General features: G+C 54.5%; 1 protein-coding gene across 6 annotated transcripts in view; it reads left to right on the top strand.

Moving 5' to 3' along the window:
- Positions 1-16,425, top strand: part of WWP2 (WW domain containing E3 ubiquitin protein ligase 2) — a 181,942-nt gene extending 165,517 nt beyond the window's left edge. For 4 of the 6 annotated variants that reach the window (XM_031658132.1, XM_031658131.1, XM_031658130.1 and 1 more), the window contains exons 11-23: positions 247-301; positions 4,299-4,380; positions 4,974-5,102; positions 5,997-6,072; positions 6,355-6,734; positions 8,805-8,964; positions 10,614-10,747; positions 11,065-11,205; positions 11,872-11,992; positions 12,311-12,415; positions 13,712-13,808; positions 14,026-14,098; positions 14,526-14,848. In XM_031658132.1, coding sequence (XP_031513992.1) covers positions 247-301; positions 4,299-4,380; positions 4,974-5,102; positions 5,997-6,072; positions 6,355-6,734; positions 8,805-8,964; positions 10,614-10,747; positions 11,065-11,205; positions 11,872-11,992; positions 12,311-12,415; positions 13,712-13,808; positions 14,026-14,098; positions 14,526-14,625 — 1,653 coding nt within the window. In that variant the 3' untranslated portion in view covers positions 14,626-14,848. Of the gene's footprint in view, positions 1-246; positions 302-4,298; positions 4,381-4,973; positions 5,103-5,996; positions 6,073-6,354; positions 6,735-8,804; positions 8,965-10,613; positions 10,748-11,064; positions 11,206-11,871; positions 11,993-12,310; positions 12,416-13,711; positions 13,809-14,025; positions 14,099-14,525 lie in introns of all 6 variants that reach the window. The other 2 variants (XM_021932115.2, XM_031658129.1) reach the window with 2 other exon arrangements.
- Positions 16,426-16,640: the final 215 nt, after the last annotated feature.

The following is a 16,640-nucleotide window of genomic DNA, read 5'->3' as shown; positions in this document are numbered from 1 at the left end:
TACCATTTCCAAAACTCACTTGGGCCCTCCGTGCACAGGGTTCTTTTTTGGTTTTTCTGTAAAAATCAAAACAAAAACCAGAGACTTTTGAGAGGAGCAGATGCTACCTAAAGTCCCACTGCATTCCCTGCAGAGCGCTCAAATGCGGAAGCGAGTCGTTGGCATTTTTATTTTTTATCGATTGATTTATTTTTTCACCAGTGGCTTTTTGTAACCTCTGTGTTCTGCTGTGTTTCTTGTGTTTAGTCTTCGAGTGCTTCGACTGACCATGATCCCCTGGGCCCCCTCCCTCCTGGCTGGGGTAAGTACTGAGTTCTCTTCCCGGCCCTCGGCCTTCCTTCAGCCACGGTGCTCTGTCCTCTCCTCCCGCGTGTCCTCCTTCCCTGTTCCTGTCCGTCTGTTTTCCGTCTCTCCCCTCTCCAGCACACTCTCTGGGCATGCCCCGCCACAGCAGTTACAGGTGATGGAGCCGGGCGGCTGGGAAAGTAACCAAGCTCCACCGAACCACTGGAGCATCCACCAAACCCACCATCGCTAAAGGAGTGGGACCCTAAGAAAGATGTCCCCGAGCAGCTGGGGGACTATTGGGCTTTGGTCTTGAGTTTCAAGGTGTCTACTCAAGTGTCCATGCTACACTAAGATATTTTGACACTGCCGAACTCCCACATGGATTTGTTTCAGGTCTGTGACCATACGCTTGGAATGATCCACCTTAACACATCTTGCTTTGCAGCTGAGATGTTGGCGGACTTCGGTCTAATTTTGACTAATAGAAGCCACCTTTTTATTTCTGACATAGCTGTGAAAGAGGCCAGAGGCAAGCAGATACCAGAGTTGAATGCCAGGTGGTGACTCTGGAAACGCATCGCTGCTAGTTAATAACGCCGTGTAGATTTCTCCTCGCCCTTGGTAGCCGCCTCTTACCTATCCCAGGTCCTTGACGTGATTTGCTAACAGTGAGTTAAGGGATGGACACCCATGACTTAGGAGAGATTATAGGCTTCATGGCTATTCTAGGAAGGAGTAGCCATGCAAAAAGGGTCATTAGAGATGATGAGACTTAGCGCATTTGATAGAGAGAGCTGGGGCAGAGTTTTATTTAATCTTGTAAGAGTCACTGGGAGCGGAAGAAGGCAGTTTTTGCGGGAACCAGCATGTGTTGCGTTTCATTTATGGATTAGGCCAGCAGAATACGGTAAACGTTGGTTTGGTGGTGTTGACAGATGGTGTGAAACTGGGAGGGGGTGCACTCGACAACAAAGATGGAGAGGTGCATCCTGGGAAGTTGACAATGATAGGATGGGCTTCTGATGCCTGGAAACGTGCAGCTTTGGAGCTGGGCCTTCTCGGTGCAGACACATCTGCTCTCGGGTAGTCATTTAAGAGGTTGTGTCAACCCTCTTATACCTGCAGGGTACCACTTAGTGAATGAGCACTGCAGTCCAGGGTCCTAGAAGGGCCTTCTGGTCCTTCTGGTTGGAGATACCATTTAGTGAAGCTTCCACATATTTGTTGACTTTCAGCTCAGGGATCCCTTACGCAGATAGCTGCCCCACATGGCTCCCTGGACCAAAGAAAGGTCATTGGTATCTCAGAGATTGGCAGCAGCTCCAATGTGAGAGAGTAAAACTCTGAAGACCCCGCCTCATCAGTAGGCAGGGGAAAATGCGTCAGATTAAACAAGAATCTGTACTGCTGTTTGGTGACCAGCGGCCTAGAAGCCGGGGACTGCTAGTGTGTTTCAGGCTCTGTAGAGGCAGGTGGTGTAGCGCAGTCAAGTGGGTTTTCATGCCAGTTCTGCTGAGTGATGGTCACCAGGTAAGCACAGCTGATGGAGACTTGAAAGCCGCTCTCGAATGCTAAGTGTGGAAATTTTTGAGATGGAAATGGAGGAGCCGTGGTCAGAGTCGATGCTGTTAATGAACAATCAGAAAAAAGCCCACCAAACTGTCATAGTCCAAAATTAAGAGGAAGAACATTCTGGCTAAAGGCCAGGGTTCCTTCTGAATTGCAGATCCTTGGGGATCTGTGTTGGCTGCCCCAGGGCTGTGGCAGGGGCCGCCTCCCCAGGGCTCGCCGAGAATGAACAGAAAGAACAGCCAGACCAAGTGAGAATGGCACTGAGTGGCAGCTTGCTAACCAAGCCTGCTGGTGTCCCTCTCTGCTGCCCCAGGAGAGACCCTGCATCTTCCCCACACACTGCTGTGGGACTCAGGACACCTCGGGTTGAGATCCACATCTGCCCTCGGTGGCCCTGACCCTGGGCCTGTGGCTGAATACGTCTGAGTCCATTTGCTCCTAAAATGAGGTCGAGCCGGTGTTCCTTCAAAGTCTTTCCCAGCCCCCTAACTGAAACTGAAGGCTGCAAGGCAGTCAGCCGGCCTTGGGAGGCCTCCACGCAGCAGCAGTGCCAGAAATGACGACACAGGCCTGAGGCCCGCTGGACAGATCCCCCTGGCCCTGTGGTTAGCCTTGGCTTTGGCCCTTAACAGGGCAGACATGAGGATCTAGTTCAAAGCAGTAGCTTCTGGGCTGGGAGCGGCCCCCTCCCCTGGAAACCTCTTGGGAAGCCTTCCTTCTGTGTGTTCTGAGGTCTGGTAGCTCCCTGACACCTCTGGGCACCTCCTGTTCTTTCTTTCCTTTTGTCTTCCTTTTATTTATTTTGTATTTATAAAAAACAGATGAAGTCTTGCCGTGTTGCCCAGGCTGGTCTCAAACTCCTGGGCTCAAGCAATCCTCCTGCCTCAGCCTCCCAAAGTGCTGGGATTACAGGTGTGAGCCACCGTGCCCAGCCTGTCTTTATTTTTATTTTATTGTATTTATTTGTTTTTCCAGCTTTATCGACGTATGATTGACAAATAATGTCTGTTTGTAAAATTTCAGACGAGTCATAGATACCAGGTAAGGCAGAGAGTGGGAGGGAGACTGAAGCCTGGGCTGGTGTTGGGAGCACTGCAGCTTGAGTCTTGGTAGGGAGTGAGGAGGGGGTTGTTGCTCTTTCCTGTTCTGCTCCTTTTTCAGCTTTCAGGTTCCCTGTAGCTTCTGGAACTGATTATTTTTTATTTCTTTAATGTTACTCTGTCTTGTAAAAGGAGAGCCATTAGCATCATTTGTTTTCAGGAGAGAAACAGATTTGAAGGCTCAGGAACTTCCTGGGAAAGGTGACCTCTTTTGGGCCAAGAGCTTTACCCCCTAGTTTTTTTTTCCCCTGTCTACCTGGAGCTGAGAGGTTACCCCTTTCCATCCCTCTCAAGGTCCAGAATCGCCAGCTCGGGTTGGGTCTGCCCCTGGAGCCCAGACTCTCCCTTGGGGACCCCAGAGCCCTTATCAGTGTATCAGTAAAGCGCAAGACAACAGAGATTGTTGAGAGCAGAGGAAAAGTATATTTGTGCCCCAGTCCCACTCTATGAACACTCCCCTGTCTCAAAGCACGTATTTAGGTGTAAGAACAGGATAGGCAGGCCAGGCACGGTGGCTTATTGCCTGTAATCCCAGTACTTTGGGAGGCTGAGGCGGGAGGATCACTTGAGGCCAGGAGTTCGAGACCAGCCAGGACAACATAGCGAGACCCTGTCTTTATATATATATAAAAAAAAAAGGTACATGTCTAAGAAGAGGCTGGGCAGTGTAAGTGTCCTCAGCCTCAGATATCATTTATTTGCTCATAAGCAAGAAAGAGATGTGCCAGGGTATGAGAGTTTTAGAACAAGACTTAGCCTGTAAGTGGGAGAAGAGGGAGAACTTGGAGGGTACAGGGGCGCAGGGTGCAGAGCACTGATCAGAGAGGTGCGAGGGAGATGCAGCTACCCCATAAGGACCATGCCCTGTGGGACAGAGGCGCCCAGGTCAGCTGCATGCAGTGCAGAGGGTCCCAGGACCAGGGATCAGCCGTGAGGGACTTGGGTGGGGGGCCTGGCGGGTTGGGGACTGCCCGGCTTCCGTGCTGCACACAGCTGGGAGCAATTATGCCTCTGGTTTGAGCTGTGCTGCTCCCTCCGGGTGGCCACACCACCCCCTCCCTCCAACTGACCAACCAACCAAAGAAGTGCTTCATCTCGAGTTGGAAATGTGTCACACACCCCCCCCTCGCCACCAACAACAACAAGAAGGAAGGACCCTCTTTGTCCCTTTCCCAGTGACAAGTGTGAGTGAGCTCGGCTTTGGCTGGTTCTTCTCTAACAGGCTGACAACAGGGAGAGAAACTCAGACCCAGCATCCAGGAGGTGGGAGCCGTGGGGAAAGGACACCGGCTCTCCATGTTTGAATCTGATGGTTCTTTCTTTCTTCTCATGTGGCAGAGAAGAGACAAGACAATGGACGGGTGTATTACGTGAACCATAACACTCGCACGACCCAGTGGGAGGACCCCCGGACCCAGGGGTAAGGACTTGGGCTGAGAGGGGGGCCGGGCCAGGCTGGGTCTCTGTGCAGCTCCAGCATTAGGCAGGTGGTTTTGGACTGCATCGTCCCAGAGGGCTGATGTCAGGGACCTGTAGCCACACACAAGTGTCTTGAGACTCTCACTACACAGATACACTGTTGGCCTGATGACAACTTAAAAGTGGTTTCTTAAACAGACCTTCCTGGTGGATGGAGGGTGGCCTGGCTGGCGGGTGTTGCTGGTCTCCATACTGATTGTGCAGGCTGCTGATAATTGCAAAAAGGTTGAGGGATCCTGGTTTCCCAACACCCCAAGTGAAGCCGTGCTGGGGCATGGAGTGTCTCAGGATTGCTGGTGGCCATTCAGTCCAGTGCCATCCATGCAGGGCTGCGTTTTTGGCCATGAGATATTAAATGACCTCTCTGTGCTGCAGAACTGTCCTCACGACTTGGGTCATGCTTCTTGGGTGCATGTCCTCAAGGTCCCTCATGGACTCTGCAGAGACAAAACCACACTTTGAGGACCCAGCCTCCAACCACCAAGGTCCAGAAGGTGGGGCCAGCCCTTCACCCTTTTCTTCCCATGTTTCCAGGATGATCCAGGAACCAGCTCTGCCCCCAGGATGGGAGATGAAATACACCAGCGAGGGGGTGCGATACTTTGTGGACCACAATACCCGCACCACCACCTTTAAGGATCCTCGCCCAGGGTTTGAGTCGGGGTAAGGACTTTGTACAGGTAGCAGCAGTGTCCAGGAGCCGAGACCCAGGCCGTCCTTGTTCTGGCTCTGAGAGGCCCACTTTGGGCGGCCCCTGTAGTGCGTTCTTCTGCCCTTACTGCCCTCTAGTGGCCAATGTTGATGTCATATTGAAGGGGATGGGAGGATAGCTTGAGTCCGGGAGTTTGAGACCAGCCTGGACAACATAGTGAGACTCTGTTTCTACAAGAATAAAAAAGATTAACCAGGCTGAGAAAGATGTCAAGACTCCATCTCTATAAAAAAAATTTAAAAATTAGCTGGATGCGGTGGTGCCTGCCTATAGTCCCAGCTATGTGGCAGGCTGAGGTGGGAGGATCCCTTGAGCTCAGGAGTTTGAGGCTGCAGTGAGCTATGATGGCACCACTGCACTCCAGCTCAGGTGACAGAGTGAGATCCTGTTTCTAAAAAATAATAATACATTTAAAATTAGCTCGGTGTGGTAGCACACTCCTGTAGTCCTAGCTACTTGGAAGGCTGAGGTGGGAGGATCACTTAAGACCAGGAATTCGAGGCTGCCGTGAGCCATGATCACACCACTGCACTGCAGCCTAAGCGACAGAGCAAAACCTCGTCTCTAGAAAACAAACAAACAAATAAATAAGATGGGATGGGGAGGAAGGGACTATCCTGTTTATTCCAAGTGACACTAGTGTTATTTCTCTAAAAACAAGAAGTCTGGCTTTATTTCTAGATTTTCTTTTTTATTCTTCAAGGATCTTAATGACAGTCACTTCCTCGCCTTACATTACTCATCTTTAAATTAACATAGCACCAGCTTTCCTTAGGGTTGACAAAGACAAGTTGTTCATTTTCTGAGAAATGGCATGAACCGCCGAACACCTTTGCTCTTCCCAGGACGAAGCAAGGCTCCCCTGGTGCTTATGACCGCAGTTTTCGGTGGAAGTATCACCAGTTCCGTTTCCTCTGCCATGTGAGTTCTGGTACTGGGGCTCCCGTGGCAGCTGGGGTTATTGAGTTATTTTGGTGTGAGTTCCTGGCACAGCAGCAGGTATCGGAATGTTTGTGTCTTAGGTGGGGGCCAGACACTTGTCTAACCCCGAACTGGCTGTCTCTAGGAAGCGAGTTTTCATTCCTAGGGGACGTGCTGTCCCCTCCTGGCCCATCGGGCTGGGGGCTGCCTGTTCATACAGACAGGAGAACAGATGATCACTTGAGGCTCAATTTGAAGTTATTTTCTTTTTTTTTTTTTCAGTCAAATGCCCTACCCAGCCACGTGAAGATCAGTGTTTCCAGGCAGACGCTTTTTGAAGATTCCTTCCAACAGGTTAGATCATGGTGCCTGAAACCAGGGCCAGGCCGACGCCCTCCTCCCAGCACCCCATCTCCTATTGCATGGCCTGTTAAACCCACACTGCAGACTTTCCACGGCATGGGTCTTGGTGACTGTGTCTGCTGGAGAGTAGGCCTTAGAGTCCCGTCCCTCCCGCCCCTGCCTGCTGTGAAAGGGAGAGTGGCAGGCCGGCCCGATGCTCTGTCTTCCCAGATCATGAACATGAAACCCTATGACCTGCGCCGCCGGCTCTACATCATCATGCGTGGCGAGGAGGGCCTGGACTATGGGGGCATTGCCAGGTGAGCTTGAGTGCCTTGGGAGGCTGCCCTGTACCCCGCTTCCCCAGGCTACAGCGTCCATGGCCAGAAAGCTGCCTGCCCCCTGCTCACATTCCCTCCCAAAGTTCTCATGCATCTTCAGGAGGGGGCACAGTGTGGCATTCAGAATACGTGAATCCACCAGGTGCGGTGGCTCACACCTGTAATCCCAGCACTTTGGGAGGCCAAGGCCAAGGCCTCCCAAAGTGAGTTTGGGAGTTCGAGACCAGCCTGACCAACATGGAGAAACCCCATCTCTACTAAAAATACAAAATTAGCCAGGTGTGGTGGCGCATGCCTGTAATCTCAGCTCATAGGGGAGGCTGAGGCGGGAGACTCGCTCTAACCTGGGAGGCAGGAGGTTGTGGTGAGCCGAGATCGTGCCACTGCACTCCATCCCGGGCAACAAGAGCGAAACTCTATTTCAAAAACAAAACAAATAAAAAACCAAAATACATGAATCCATGTGGCCAATCCATTGAGCCTGGAACAGGGGCCTGGGGTGCCCTGCTGGGCTGGGCGTTAAGCCTTTAGTAACTGGGTCATGAGGCGACGGAGGACTCCCGGGAGGGGTGAAAGCTCAGTACAGTGACTCTGTTATCTACCCATGTGTCATGTTTCTGTATTTTAACAACCAGGCCAGCAGCATTTGGGCAGTTGAATATCAGGGCTGTGTGGTCATCCATTAGAGTTGACCCTGGGGTCCCCTCCCCTTAAGGCTGCCAGGGCAGGTGAAGTCAGGTGTCCCCATGTGGATAAGCTATGTCACGATCCACAGGGCCTTGAGCAGGGCTCAGCTGCATGTCACGTGTCTGGGGTCAATAACACTGTAACGGCTTATGTCACCCTAAAAAGAGTCCAAAGCATTGTCTTGCCTTCACCCTGGTCCACCCATAAAAGTTAACAGGCCCTCTGGGAAATGCTGCCTCGGACGGCAGGGCAGAAGGGCCCCGGCAGAGAGAGGGAGCGCCTTGGCCTGCGGCGACCTCTCCGCTCGAGACCTCTCCCGGTGTGGGCATGTCTTCTTGCTTGGTGTTGGGTTAACTTGCTTCTGGTCCTCTGTTTGGTGGTGGCGTGGCCTTCCGTGCTGGCCCTGTGGATGGACTGTTCCTTTTTTCCGTGGTGACCTCCTCTCCAGGCTCTGCTTGGTGGGCTTCTCTGGTGTGGCCGCGCCCTGTGTGTGTCTCTCTCTGTGTCCTGCCAGTGGTTTTACCCTATGGTAGGTTACGTCATGCTGTTCTACCACAGGGTAGAACCACGGACAGGATACCGGGGCACCCTCTGCGTCGAAGGACTCCTCGTCTGCCCAGCCACAAACAGCCCAGCAGCCGGGGACTGGCCCCCTTGGGACGTCCCCTTGCTGGTTTAGCTCAAGCCCAAAAGGACTCTGAATTCATGCCTGAGGCTCGCACCCAGGGCACGGGTGTTGGTTCAGATGAATGCGTGGAAGTGTGGGAACGGGGATGGTGTTGGGGTCTGGGGTGAAGGGAGGGCGAAGCGCAAGAGTGTGGCATAGCTGGTGGGTGTGAGGTTTCTAATCTGAAGGCAGCATGGATTACGTTTTCATGGATCGGGGTTGGGAATGTGATGCTCTGTATTTACGTTATATTGCCCACCCAGGTAGAGCGGAAACAGGGTAGTTGCTATTCAAACAGAACCTTTGCAGAAAAATTATTGTCATAAACACGCATCGTGCCCTTGTGTAGTGCACAGCCTATGCAACTGAGCATGGTGACAAGGACCCCCTTTACCATTAGAAGCTCTGGATATTGTGATGTAAAGTCTCGGAACACATCATCTGGGAGCCGACGGGCACACGTTTCCCCAAACATCATCCTCAAATGCAGTTGCCATTCTGTGTAGAACAGAGCCCACCCTGTTCACTGACCCAGCTGTTCATATAGGTTAGCCCGGGCGCTTGTCACGGGGCTTGACTCCCTGGGACACGTGTCCCCAGACTACCTGAAACACAACGGTGGAGAGCCACAGCTCCTGTGCAGATGTGCACCAAGGAATCCATTATTCTTGTCTTGTCTTTCTCTTCCCTCACAGAGAGTGGTTTTTCCTCCTGTCTCACGAGGTGCTCAACCCTATGTATTGTTTATTTGAATACGCGGGAAAGAACAATTACTGCCTGCAGATCAACCCTGCCTCCTCCATCAACCCAGACCACCTCACCTACTTCCGCTTTATAGGCAGATTCATCGCCATGGTAAGGGGGCCCCAGGGGTCTGCCTGGTTCCCTCCTCTCCCTCCTCTTCCCTCTCCTGGTGAAGTGTGCCAGGGGCACCAGGGGAATCTGCTCTTTCTCTGAGACCTCCAGGAAGGGGCAGCATTGGAGGAGGCCCTGGGCCTGTTCACCAGGAGGCTTGGCTAGTAGACAGCAGCCCCCGTGGACACAGCAGCGCCCTCTCTGGAGCTCCACCATGCCCATGAGGCTTCCATGGCCTAAAATGCAAAAAGCTGGAGAGGGGTTCTGGAGAGCCAGGGGAGGCACCTGAAGTGGCTATCCTGCAGGTAAGTAGAAGGGGTTTCCACGCAGCTACTGAACATTAAATATGCGCTCTGTTGAGGGCCTTGGGATGACAGGGCCAGGTGAAAACACGGCTGCCCACCTGCTGCCTGTCTCTGGGAGGTGACTTGCTGTCAAAAGCATTTAGGAGCGTCCACTGAGACCGCTAAAGCTGGAAGGGACATTGGAGTCAACACTAGCCCAAGAGAAACCCTAAGAGTGCATGGCTGGGGATTTTTTCGGGCTTCCTCTCGACAAGTCCTATACAAGCAGCGTGGAAACTCTTCACTACCTGCAGGACAGCCACTGCGAAAGCTCTGGCTCCGGGAGCCTCTCCAGCTTTTGCATTTTGAGTTCTGAGCTCCTATACCAGAGTGAAGAGGTGCATTAGAGAGAGGCGTGCCAGTCCTGAAGAGAGCTGCTGTTCATGCCACGCTGCCTCCTGGTGAACCGTAAACTGGCTGGTGCAGGGTGTAGGGACGTATGTCAGAAAGTGGGCCAGTTCTGGGGAGGGGCTTTCCCAGCACCTGTATTTAACTGGAAAGAAGGACACGGTGTGAATAGGGAAAGGGAGGTCCTGCCACGTGCCCCCTGTTGAGGGTCTTGGGAGTGTGGAGAACCTGACTGAGAAGCGGGGAACAGCACGGGAGCCACATTCATAGCTTGAGAAGTTTCAGTTCTCACTTTCCTTCGCTTCTTCCCCTGCCTTCCTGAGCTCCCCTCTTAGGAGGACCCAAGTGTCCCAGGAGCCTGTGACTAAATATGGCCCTTCCCATCGTCGGGGAGCTCTTGGCCAAGGTGCTGGGCTCTGGAAGTGGGTACAGTCTTCCCAGGTCTAGAGACCCGCCTGGCCCAGCAGCCAACAGGACAGACCGGTAAAACCCTAGACTATTACTCACCATTGGCCGCCAGCTCTCGCTGTCAGCGGTGTCTGCATTATTTTTGGCTGCCTTTGCCACCCACCCTGAGCGCCAGTGAGTCAGGGCTGCCACCTGGAGCTGCTCTGAGCAAGCCTTTTCTGTGAGCGTGGGACAGACCTTTGCTAGGCTGGGAGCCAGCCGGCCAGTGTGAGGGGCAGATGCGGGCCTGGACGTGGGTTCCCGCGCCGGCTGTCTCTGCCCAGTCCCTGCGGTCTGCAGGGCAGGGTGGGAGTCCCTCTGTAGGTGCAAGTCAGGACAAAGGCGTTGTTTGCTCCCGAGGCCCTCCCGCTGCGTCCGAGGCAGCCACTGCTGCGGTTCTGTCAGGGAAGGCGGGTGGCGGTAGCGGAGTTTGATACCGAGTATCCGAGAGCCAGTCTTGGCAGTGCCCGGGGAAGGCCCAAGCTCTGTGCTGTGCCTCTTCCTTCCCAGGCGCTGTACCACGGAAAGTTCATCGACACGGGCTTCACCCTCCCTTTCTATAAGCGGATGCTCAACAAGAGACCAACCCTGAAAGACCTGGAGTCCGTCGACCCTGAGTTCTACAACTCCATTGTCTGGATCAAGTGAGCTCCCTCCCCCCTCACCCCACCGCACTGATAGGAGTGACGTCTCTGGGCAGGGAGCATGGCTTTTATTTTGTCTGCCAGTGTGGCCCCTGAGCTCTTGTCCAGCCTTTAAAAGAGCTAGTGGAGAGGAATGTCCTCTGGGTCCCCCGTGGACAGTTCTAGAATCCTCTCCTTGAGTCAGGAAGCTGTCCAATGTCACTATTCAGGATTCTAGGCCACCCGTGAACCCTTGGTGTCCCATGGGCAGCAGAGCAGGATCCAGGAAAGACCCTGCCACGATAGACATCTCCCGACTTGGTCTGCTGTGCCCCCAGAGAGAACAACCTGGAAGAATGTGGCCTGGAGCTGTACTTCATCCAGGACATGGAGATCCTGGGCAAGGTGACCACCCACGAACTGAAGGAGGGCGGCGAGAGCATCCGGGTCACGGAGGAGAACAAGGAAGAGTACATCATGTGAGTCTCAGGCGCCGGGGGCTCCGCTCCAGGGGCGGTGCGGAGATCTAGTTGGTTGCAGAGCAAGATGGGCCCCCACCTTGTGGCCCATCGGTCACTGTGGATGCCATCTCCATCTGCCTCAAAGGTGGCTGCTGATGGGCCGTCATGTGATGGCGCGAGCTGGGGGACCAGAGCCGGGGTCCTTAGTTACCGACTCCCGGCTGCATTTTTCCCCATGTGGGAGACTTCAAGCCTCCAGGGTGGAATTTCTTTGAAGTCGCGTCAAGCTCAGACGTCTGCATCTTTCTCCAGGCCGAAAGGATCTCTGTGGCCTGCGTGCCTAGACCCACCGTCTCACGTGTGCCCGTTCTCCAGGCCTGTTCCTCAGGCCTCTTGGTTTAGTCTTTTTATCTCCACGCTTTCATACGTCTGAGGTTCAGTTGGTGTTGTGGGCAGGAGCAGGAGGTGGCGGTGGTGAGGATGACTTCAAAGACTCCGGTGTCTGCAGGTCACTGTGAGGTTTTTAGGGCCGCACTCTAGGGCCTCCAGCAGGCTGGGTCTGGGTGTGTGAAGTGGGCTCTTCTGATCTGGTGGTCCTGCGTGGTAACGGCCACGCGGCCTGGCCAGGAGCTGCCTCTGAGCAATGGGTCTCATCCTCTACCCATGGCTGGTCTTTGGTCTCAGGCTGCTGACCGACTGGCGTTTCACCCGAGGCGTGGAAGAGCAGACCAAAGCCTTCCTGGATGGCTTCAACGAGGTGGCCCCGCTGGAGTGGCTGCGCTACTTTGATGAAAAAGAGCTGGAGGTGAGTGTCTGAGGTTGCTGGGACCCTGAGCCCCTGCCTCTGGGGTGATCCTACTCTGTGATGCGCTCACTGTGCACCCACAGACACTCAGCAATGAAACTCCCACTGCGGCAGGGCAGATGGGTTTGATTTGGGATCTCAGGACCCACCTTTCCCCAGATACTTGTTTCAAGAAAACAGGGACTTACATTACCCATATTATTAACGCTGACACCAGAAATGGCTAGTTGAACATGTCTGGGGCAATGTCATGTGCTAGCGAGTGGATGATGCGTGGGGAGGGGCCTGCCAGGGGTGCTGACTGCTGCCTCTCCCCAGCTGATGCTGTGCGGCATGCAGGAGATAGACATGAGCGACTGGCAGAAGAGCACCATCTACCGGCACTACACCAAGAACAGCAAGCAGATCCAGTGGTTCTGGCAGGTGGGTCCTGGGCCCAGGCCTTGGCAGGGACATCTGGGCCATCAGCCAAAGGAAACGGGTCTTGAGGAGACCTCACACGCAAGGACCTTCAGCTTTGACCCTGTCCTCACCTCCCACAACTTGCAAAAGGAGACGATAGACCAGCCTTGGGATGAACAGGGACAGTTCCAGCTGAGTGGTGGCCAGTGCACGTGACAGGAGGCCGTCAGTGGTCAGCCTTGGGCCAGCTGGTGTGCAGGGACAGACCTGCAGGCAGACAGCAGCTGCCCCTGGTTGAGAGGTCCCCTGCCAGCCAGATGGGACAGGAAGTCAGGGGCTTGGCTCCAGAAAACAGAAAGAGCTGTCATTGTTGTCGTTATGAAGTATAGCATAAAAAAAAAATAACGATTGCAGATATTCTTAGTACATGTCTGTATGCATATGTATGCATACAAATTTTTGTGGAGGTGAAATTTCTATAACCTACAATTAACTATTAAATGTTTTTTTTTTTTTTCCAATAGAGACAGGGTCTTGCTATGTTGCCCAGCCTGGTCCTGAACTCCTGGGCTCAAGCAGTCCTTCCATCTCACACTCCCAAAGTGCTGGGATTATAGGCATGAGCCACTGTGCCCAACCCATTTAAGTTTTTTAAGATACACAATTCAGTGGCTTTCCACTTTGGGTTCCTTGGCTTCCCACCCAGGCCGAGGTGGGTGGATCACTTGAGGTCAGGAGTTCAAGACCAGCCTGGCCAACATAGTGAAACCCTCTTTCTACTAAAAATACAAAAAATTAGCCAGGTGTGGTGGCGTACACCTGTAATCCCAGCTACTCGGGAGGCTGATGCATGAGAATCGCTTGAACCTGGGCGGTGGAGACTGCAGTGAGCCGAGATCGTGCCGCTGCACTCCAGCCCGGGCGAGAGAGTAGGGGCTTCCAGTACATTCACAGTGTTGTGCACCTGTCACCACTATCGAATTCTGGGACATTTCATCTCCCCAAAAACCTTATAGCCATTAAGCAGTCACTCCCATATTTAGTCATTTCTGAAAGCAGAACTTGGATGGGAAGAGAATACTCGGTGTCCCTGAGACCCAGAGCTGTCCCATGGACGGGTGGGAATCTTCTGCAGACACAGCCTCTTAGCAGGAGCACTTCCGGGCTTTCTCAGGTTGGGGGCTGTCATCCCCTGGCCAACCTGGCTCTGTGTCCTCAGCCCCAAAGAGGGGCCCTGCTGAGCTGGAGAGCTCCACGTTCAGGCTAAGTACTGGGCCCGTGGGTCGCCTGACCGTGCCTTGACTTGCGGACTTCCAGGTGGTGAAGGAGATGGACAATGAGAAGAGGATCCGGCTGCTGCAGTTTGTCACCGGGACCTGCCGCCTGCCCATCGGGGGATTTGCTGAACTCATCGGTACATTTTCTCTCGCCCTCTGGTGTCCTGGCTGGCAGTGAAGACAGCTCAGAGGGAGGGGGGAACCTAGTCTTTTCCTGGAAGCACGTCAGTGGGATGGAGAAGAGCTGAGGCCTCTGTGTCCTGGGGCTGAGCCCATCTGTGGGTGGAGCCGGAGGGTCCTGCTTTGGGAAGGCACGTCTCTGTTGACATGGGTGTGTTTTACCTTGGATCACAGGTAGCAATGGACCACAGAAGTTTTGCATTGACAAAGTTGGCAAGGAAACCTGGCTGCCCAGAAGCCACACCTGGTGAGCCTTCTAGTTTTAGTGGGACGTCGGGGGGCCTCAGACCCGATGAGCTCCTGGGACAGCCCAGTGGGTGTAGCAGCTTCTTAGCCTCGAGTCTGGCAGCTTTTGCGTGGCCCTGGGGTGTTGGGTTGGAGAGATGGGGCTGTGATGGGCATCTTATCTGCCGGGTTTTACATATGAAGCGCTTCTGTTCCAGTAGTCCAAGAGCTACTGCCCTAAGTGTCCCCCCAACCAATTTCCAGCTGTCCTGGCCCCTCCCTTAACACCCCATGGTCCAGGCACCTGCAGTGTAAAGGCCTGACTGGCAGCCCCTGAGCCCTAGCCAGTGTGGCGCAAGCCCTGTGGCCCTGCTGCAGGCAGGCAGGGTGGGGCTGTCAGGGCCCTGGCCTCCTGGGGCTGACTGTCGTGCTTTCCCCGCTCTCGATAGCTTCAACCGTCTGGATCTTCCTCCCTACAAGAGCTACGAACAGCTGAGAGAGAAGCTGCTGTATGCCATTGAGGAGACCGAGGGCTTTGGACAGGAGTAACTGAGGCCGCCCCCCCCACCCCCCAGTGCACACATAGTCTTGAGTCCTCCCTGCCTGGGAGGCCACCGGCCCTGCAGCCCTTGGGAGGCCCCCGTGGATGTGGCCCTGTGTGGGACGACACCATCATCTCGCTTCTGGCAGAAGAGCCTGATCCCAGGAGGCCCTGCAGTTCCCCCCACCCATGGATGGCAGTCTGGAATAAAGCCCCCTAGTTGCCTTTGGCCCCACCTTCGCAAAGTTCCAGAGGGGTGACCCTCTCTGCAAAACTCTCCCCCATCCCCTAGACCCCACCCTGGGTGTGTGTGTGTGCAAGGGAAGGTGTTGCATCCCCAGGGGCTGCCGCAGAGGCCGGAGACCTCCCGGACTAGTTTGGCCAGGAGACCGGCTCCTGGGGTGGGGTGGGCTGTTCTGGACTGAGAGCCAAGGGTCTTTGCCAGCAAAGGAGGTTCTGCCTGTAATTGAGCCTCTCTGATGATCGAGATGAAGTGAAGGTCTGAGGGCGACGGCCCTGGGGCGAGGCCATCTCCGCCTGCCTCCCTAGCAGGCAGCAGCAATGGAGGCTGAGTCGCAGGACGCATGCTGGTCAGTTAATTCATTCTCAGCAAATGAAGGTTTGTCTAAGCTGCCTGGGTATCCATGGGACAGAAACAGCAGACTCCCTCAGACTTTCTTTTTCCATTTATAAACTTGAAGCGGTTGTGTTGTAGGGTTGCAGTTTTTTTTGTTATGCTGCTGTCACTTTCTGTCCAGGAGTTGGCACCCCAGGCGTTCTGAGACCTTGAGGGACCCAGGCCTTTGGGTCCATGAGTTTCCCAAACAGCCACGCCTCTCAGGAACCTGCCCGGTGGTTCCGTGAGCTCAGGCGGGCCTGACCCAGCGGCGCAGCCTGGCAGGGACCTCGTCCCCGAGCCTGGCAGAGTGGGAGGGGTTGAGGTCCCGAGCGCCACTCCTAGCCTTGCCGCCTTCAATAGAGAAGAAATCCCTTTGCTAGATAGGGTCCCCCAGGCAGTCCCCAGTGGCGGGACACAGGGATCCGGCTGTGGAGCTCTCCCATCAGCCCTTGGAGTTCCAGGCGGGCCTGCTGGTCCCCTGTTCAGAATGGAGTGCGGCCCGGCCAGCGGAAAGTGTCCATTCTGCGGAGGTGCTTTATCTGCACACAGGACGTGGAAACCAGCAGAAAGGCCCTGACCTGCTGCATAGCCCGGTCTGATTTCTGCAGTTCCCACCAGCCTCCAACCCGGGGACTCTGCCATAATTGGAATCTTCACAGGTCACATTGAAATCTTCAAGATGACCATGCCCCCCCAGGATGCTGGGGCAGTAATCATGGCAGACTCCCGGCCCGGGCCCCCAGGATTCTAGGACCCCAGGCAGCCCCTTGGCCTGGTCCCGGGTATCTTCCAAGCACAGTCTCCATGCTCCCAGATTCTCGACCTTTCCCTGGCCGGGGAGGTGCAGCCTGCGTCTGCCTGTGTCATGTGTGCTGATTTGAGTGGCTCAGCTTGCCACAGCGCAACCTCTTCTGTCCCTTTCAGTCATTTGCCATACTTCCCTGTGGCACGTCACCACGGAAGCCGCTCCAGGGTGGGTCAGGGTGTAAGCTGCTGGTGAGGTTTGGAAGCATCAGGCTCACGGGTGTTCATGTGTGTTCGTGCGTGTGTGTGCGTACGTGTATATAACTGAAGTGTCTGTACGGAATGCCCTTTGCTAGCCATGGGCTGGTCACCAGACTATTTTGTAATACCCGCCCCCTGCCTCGATATTGCCAGTTTCTTGTGCAATAAACAATCAGCAGCTGTGGGTGGTGTTGGTGTGGATGTTTACAAACCTATGGTCCTCTAGTCAAGAGGACTCTGGTCCTCACAGACCCTCCAGGCCTGGATAGGGGTGGAAATTCCCTGACCTCGCTGGTTTTGAGAAGCCTGTGTGTCATGGACCGAGGCAGCCCCCAACTTCTGGGCTGGGCAGCTGAGTCCTGGCCCAAGGATCACCGGCTTCAGCCCCTGATCGGCCAC

This window comes from Papio anubis, chromosome 18 (assembly GCF_008728515.1).
Source record: "Papio anubis isolate 15944 chromosome 18, Panubis1.0, whole genome shotgun sequence".
NCBI lineage: Eukaryota > Metazoa > Chordata > Mammalia > Primates > Cercopithecidae > Papio > Papio anubis.
Note: the sequence above shows the minus strand (reverse complement) of the source record. Positions and strands in the feature narration are given on the sequence as shown.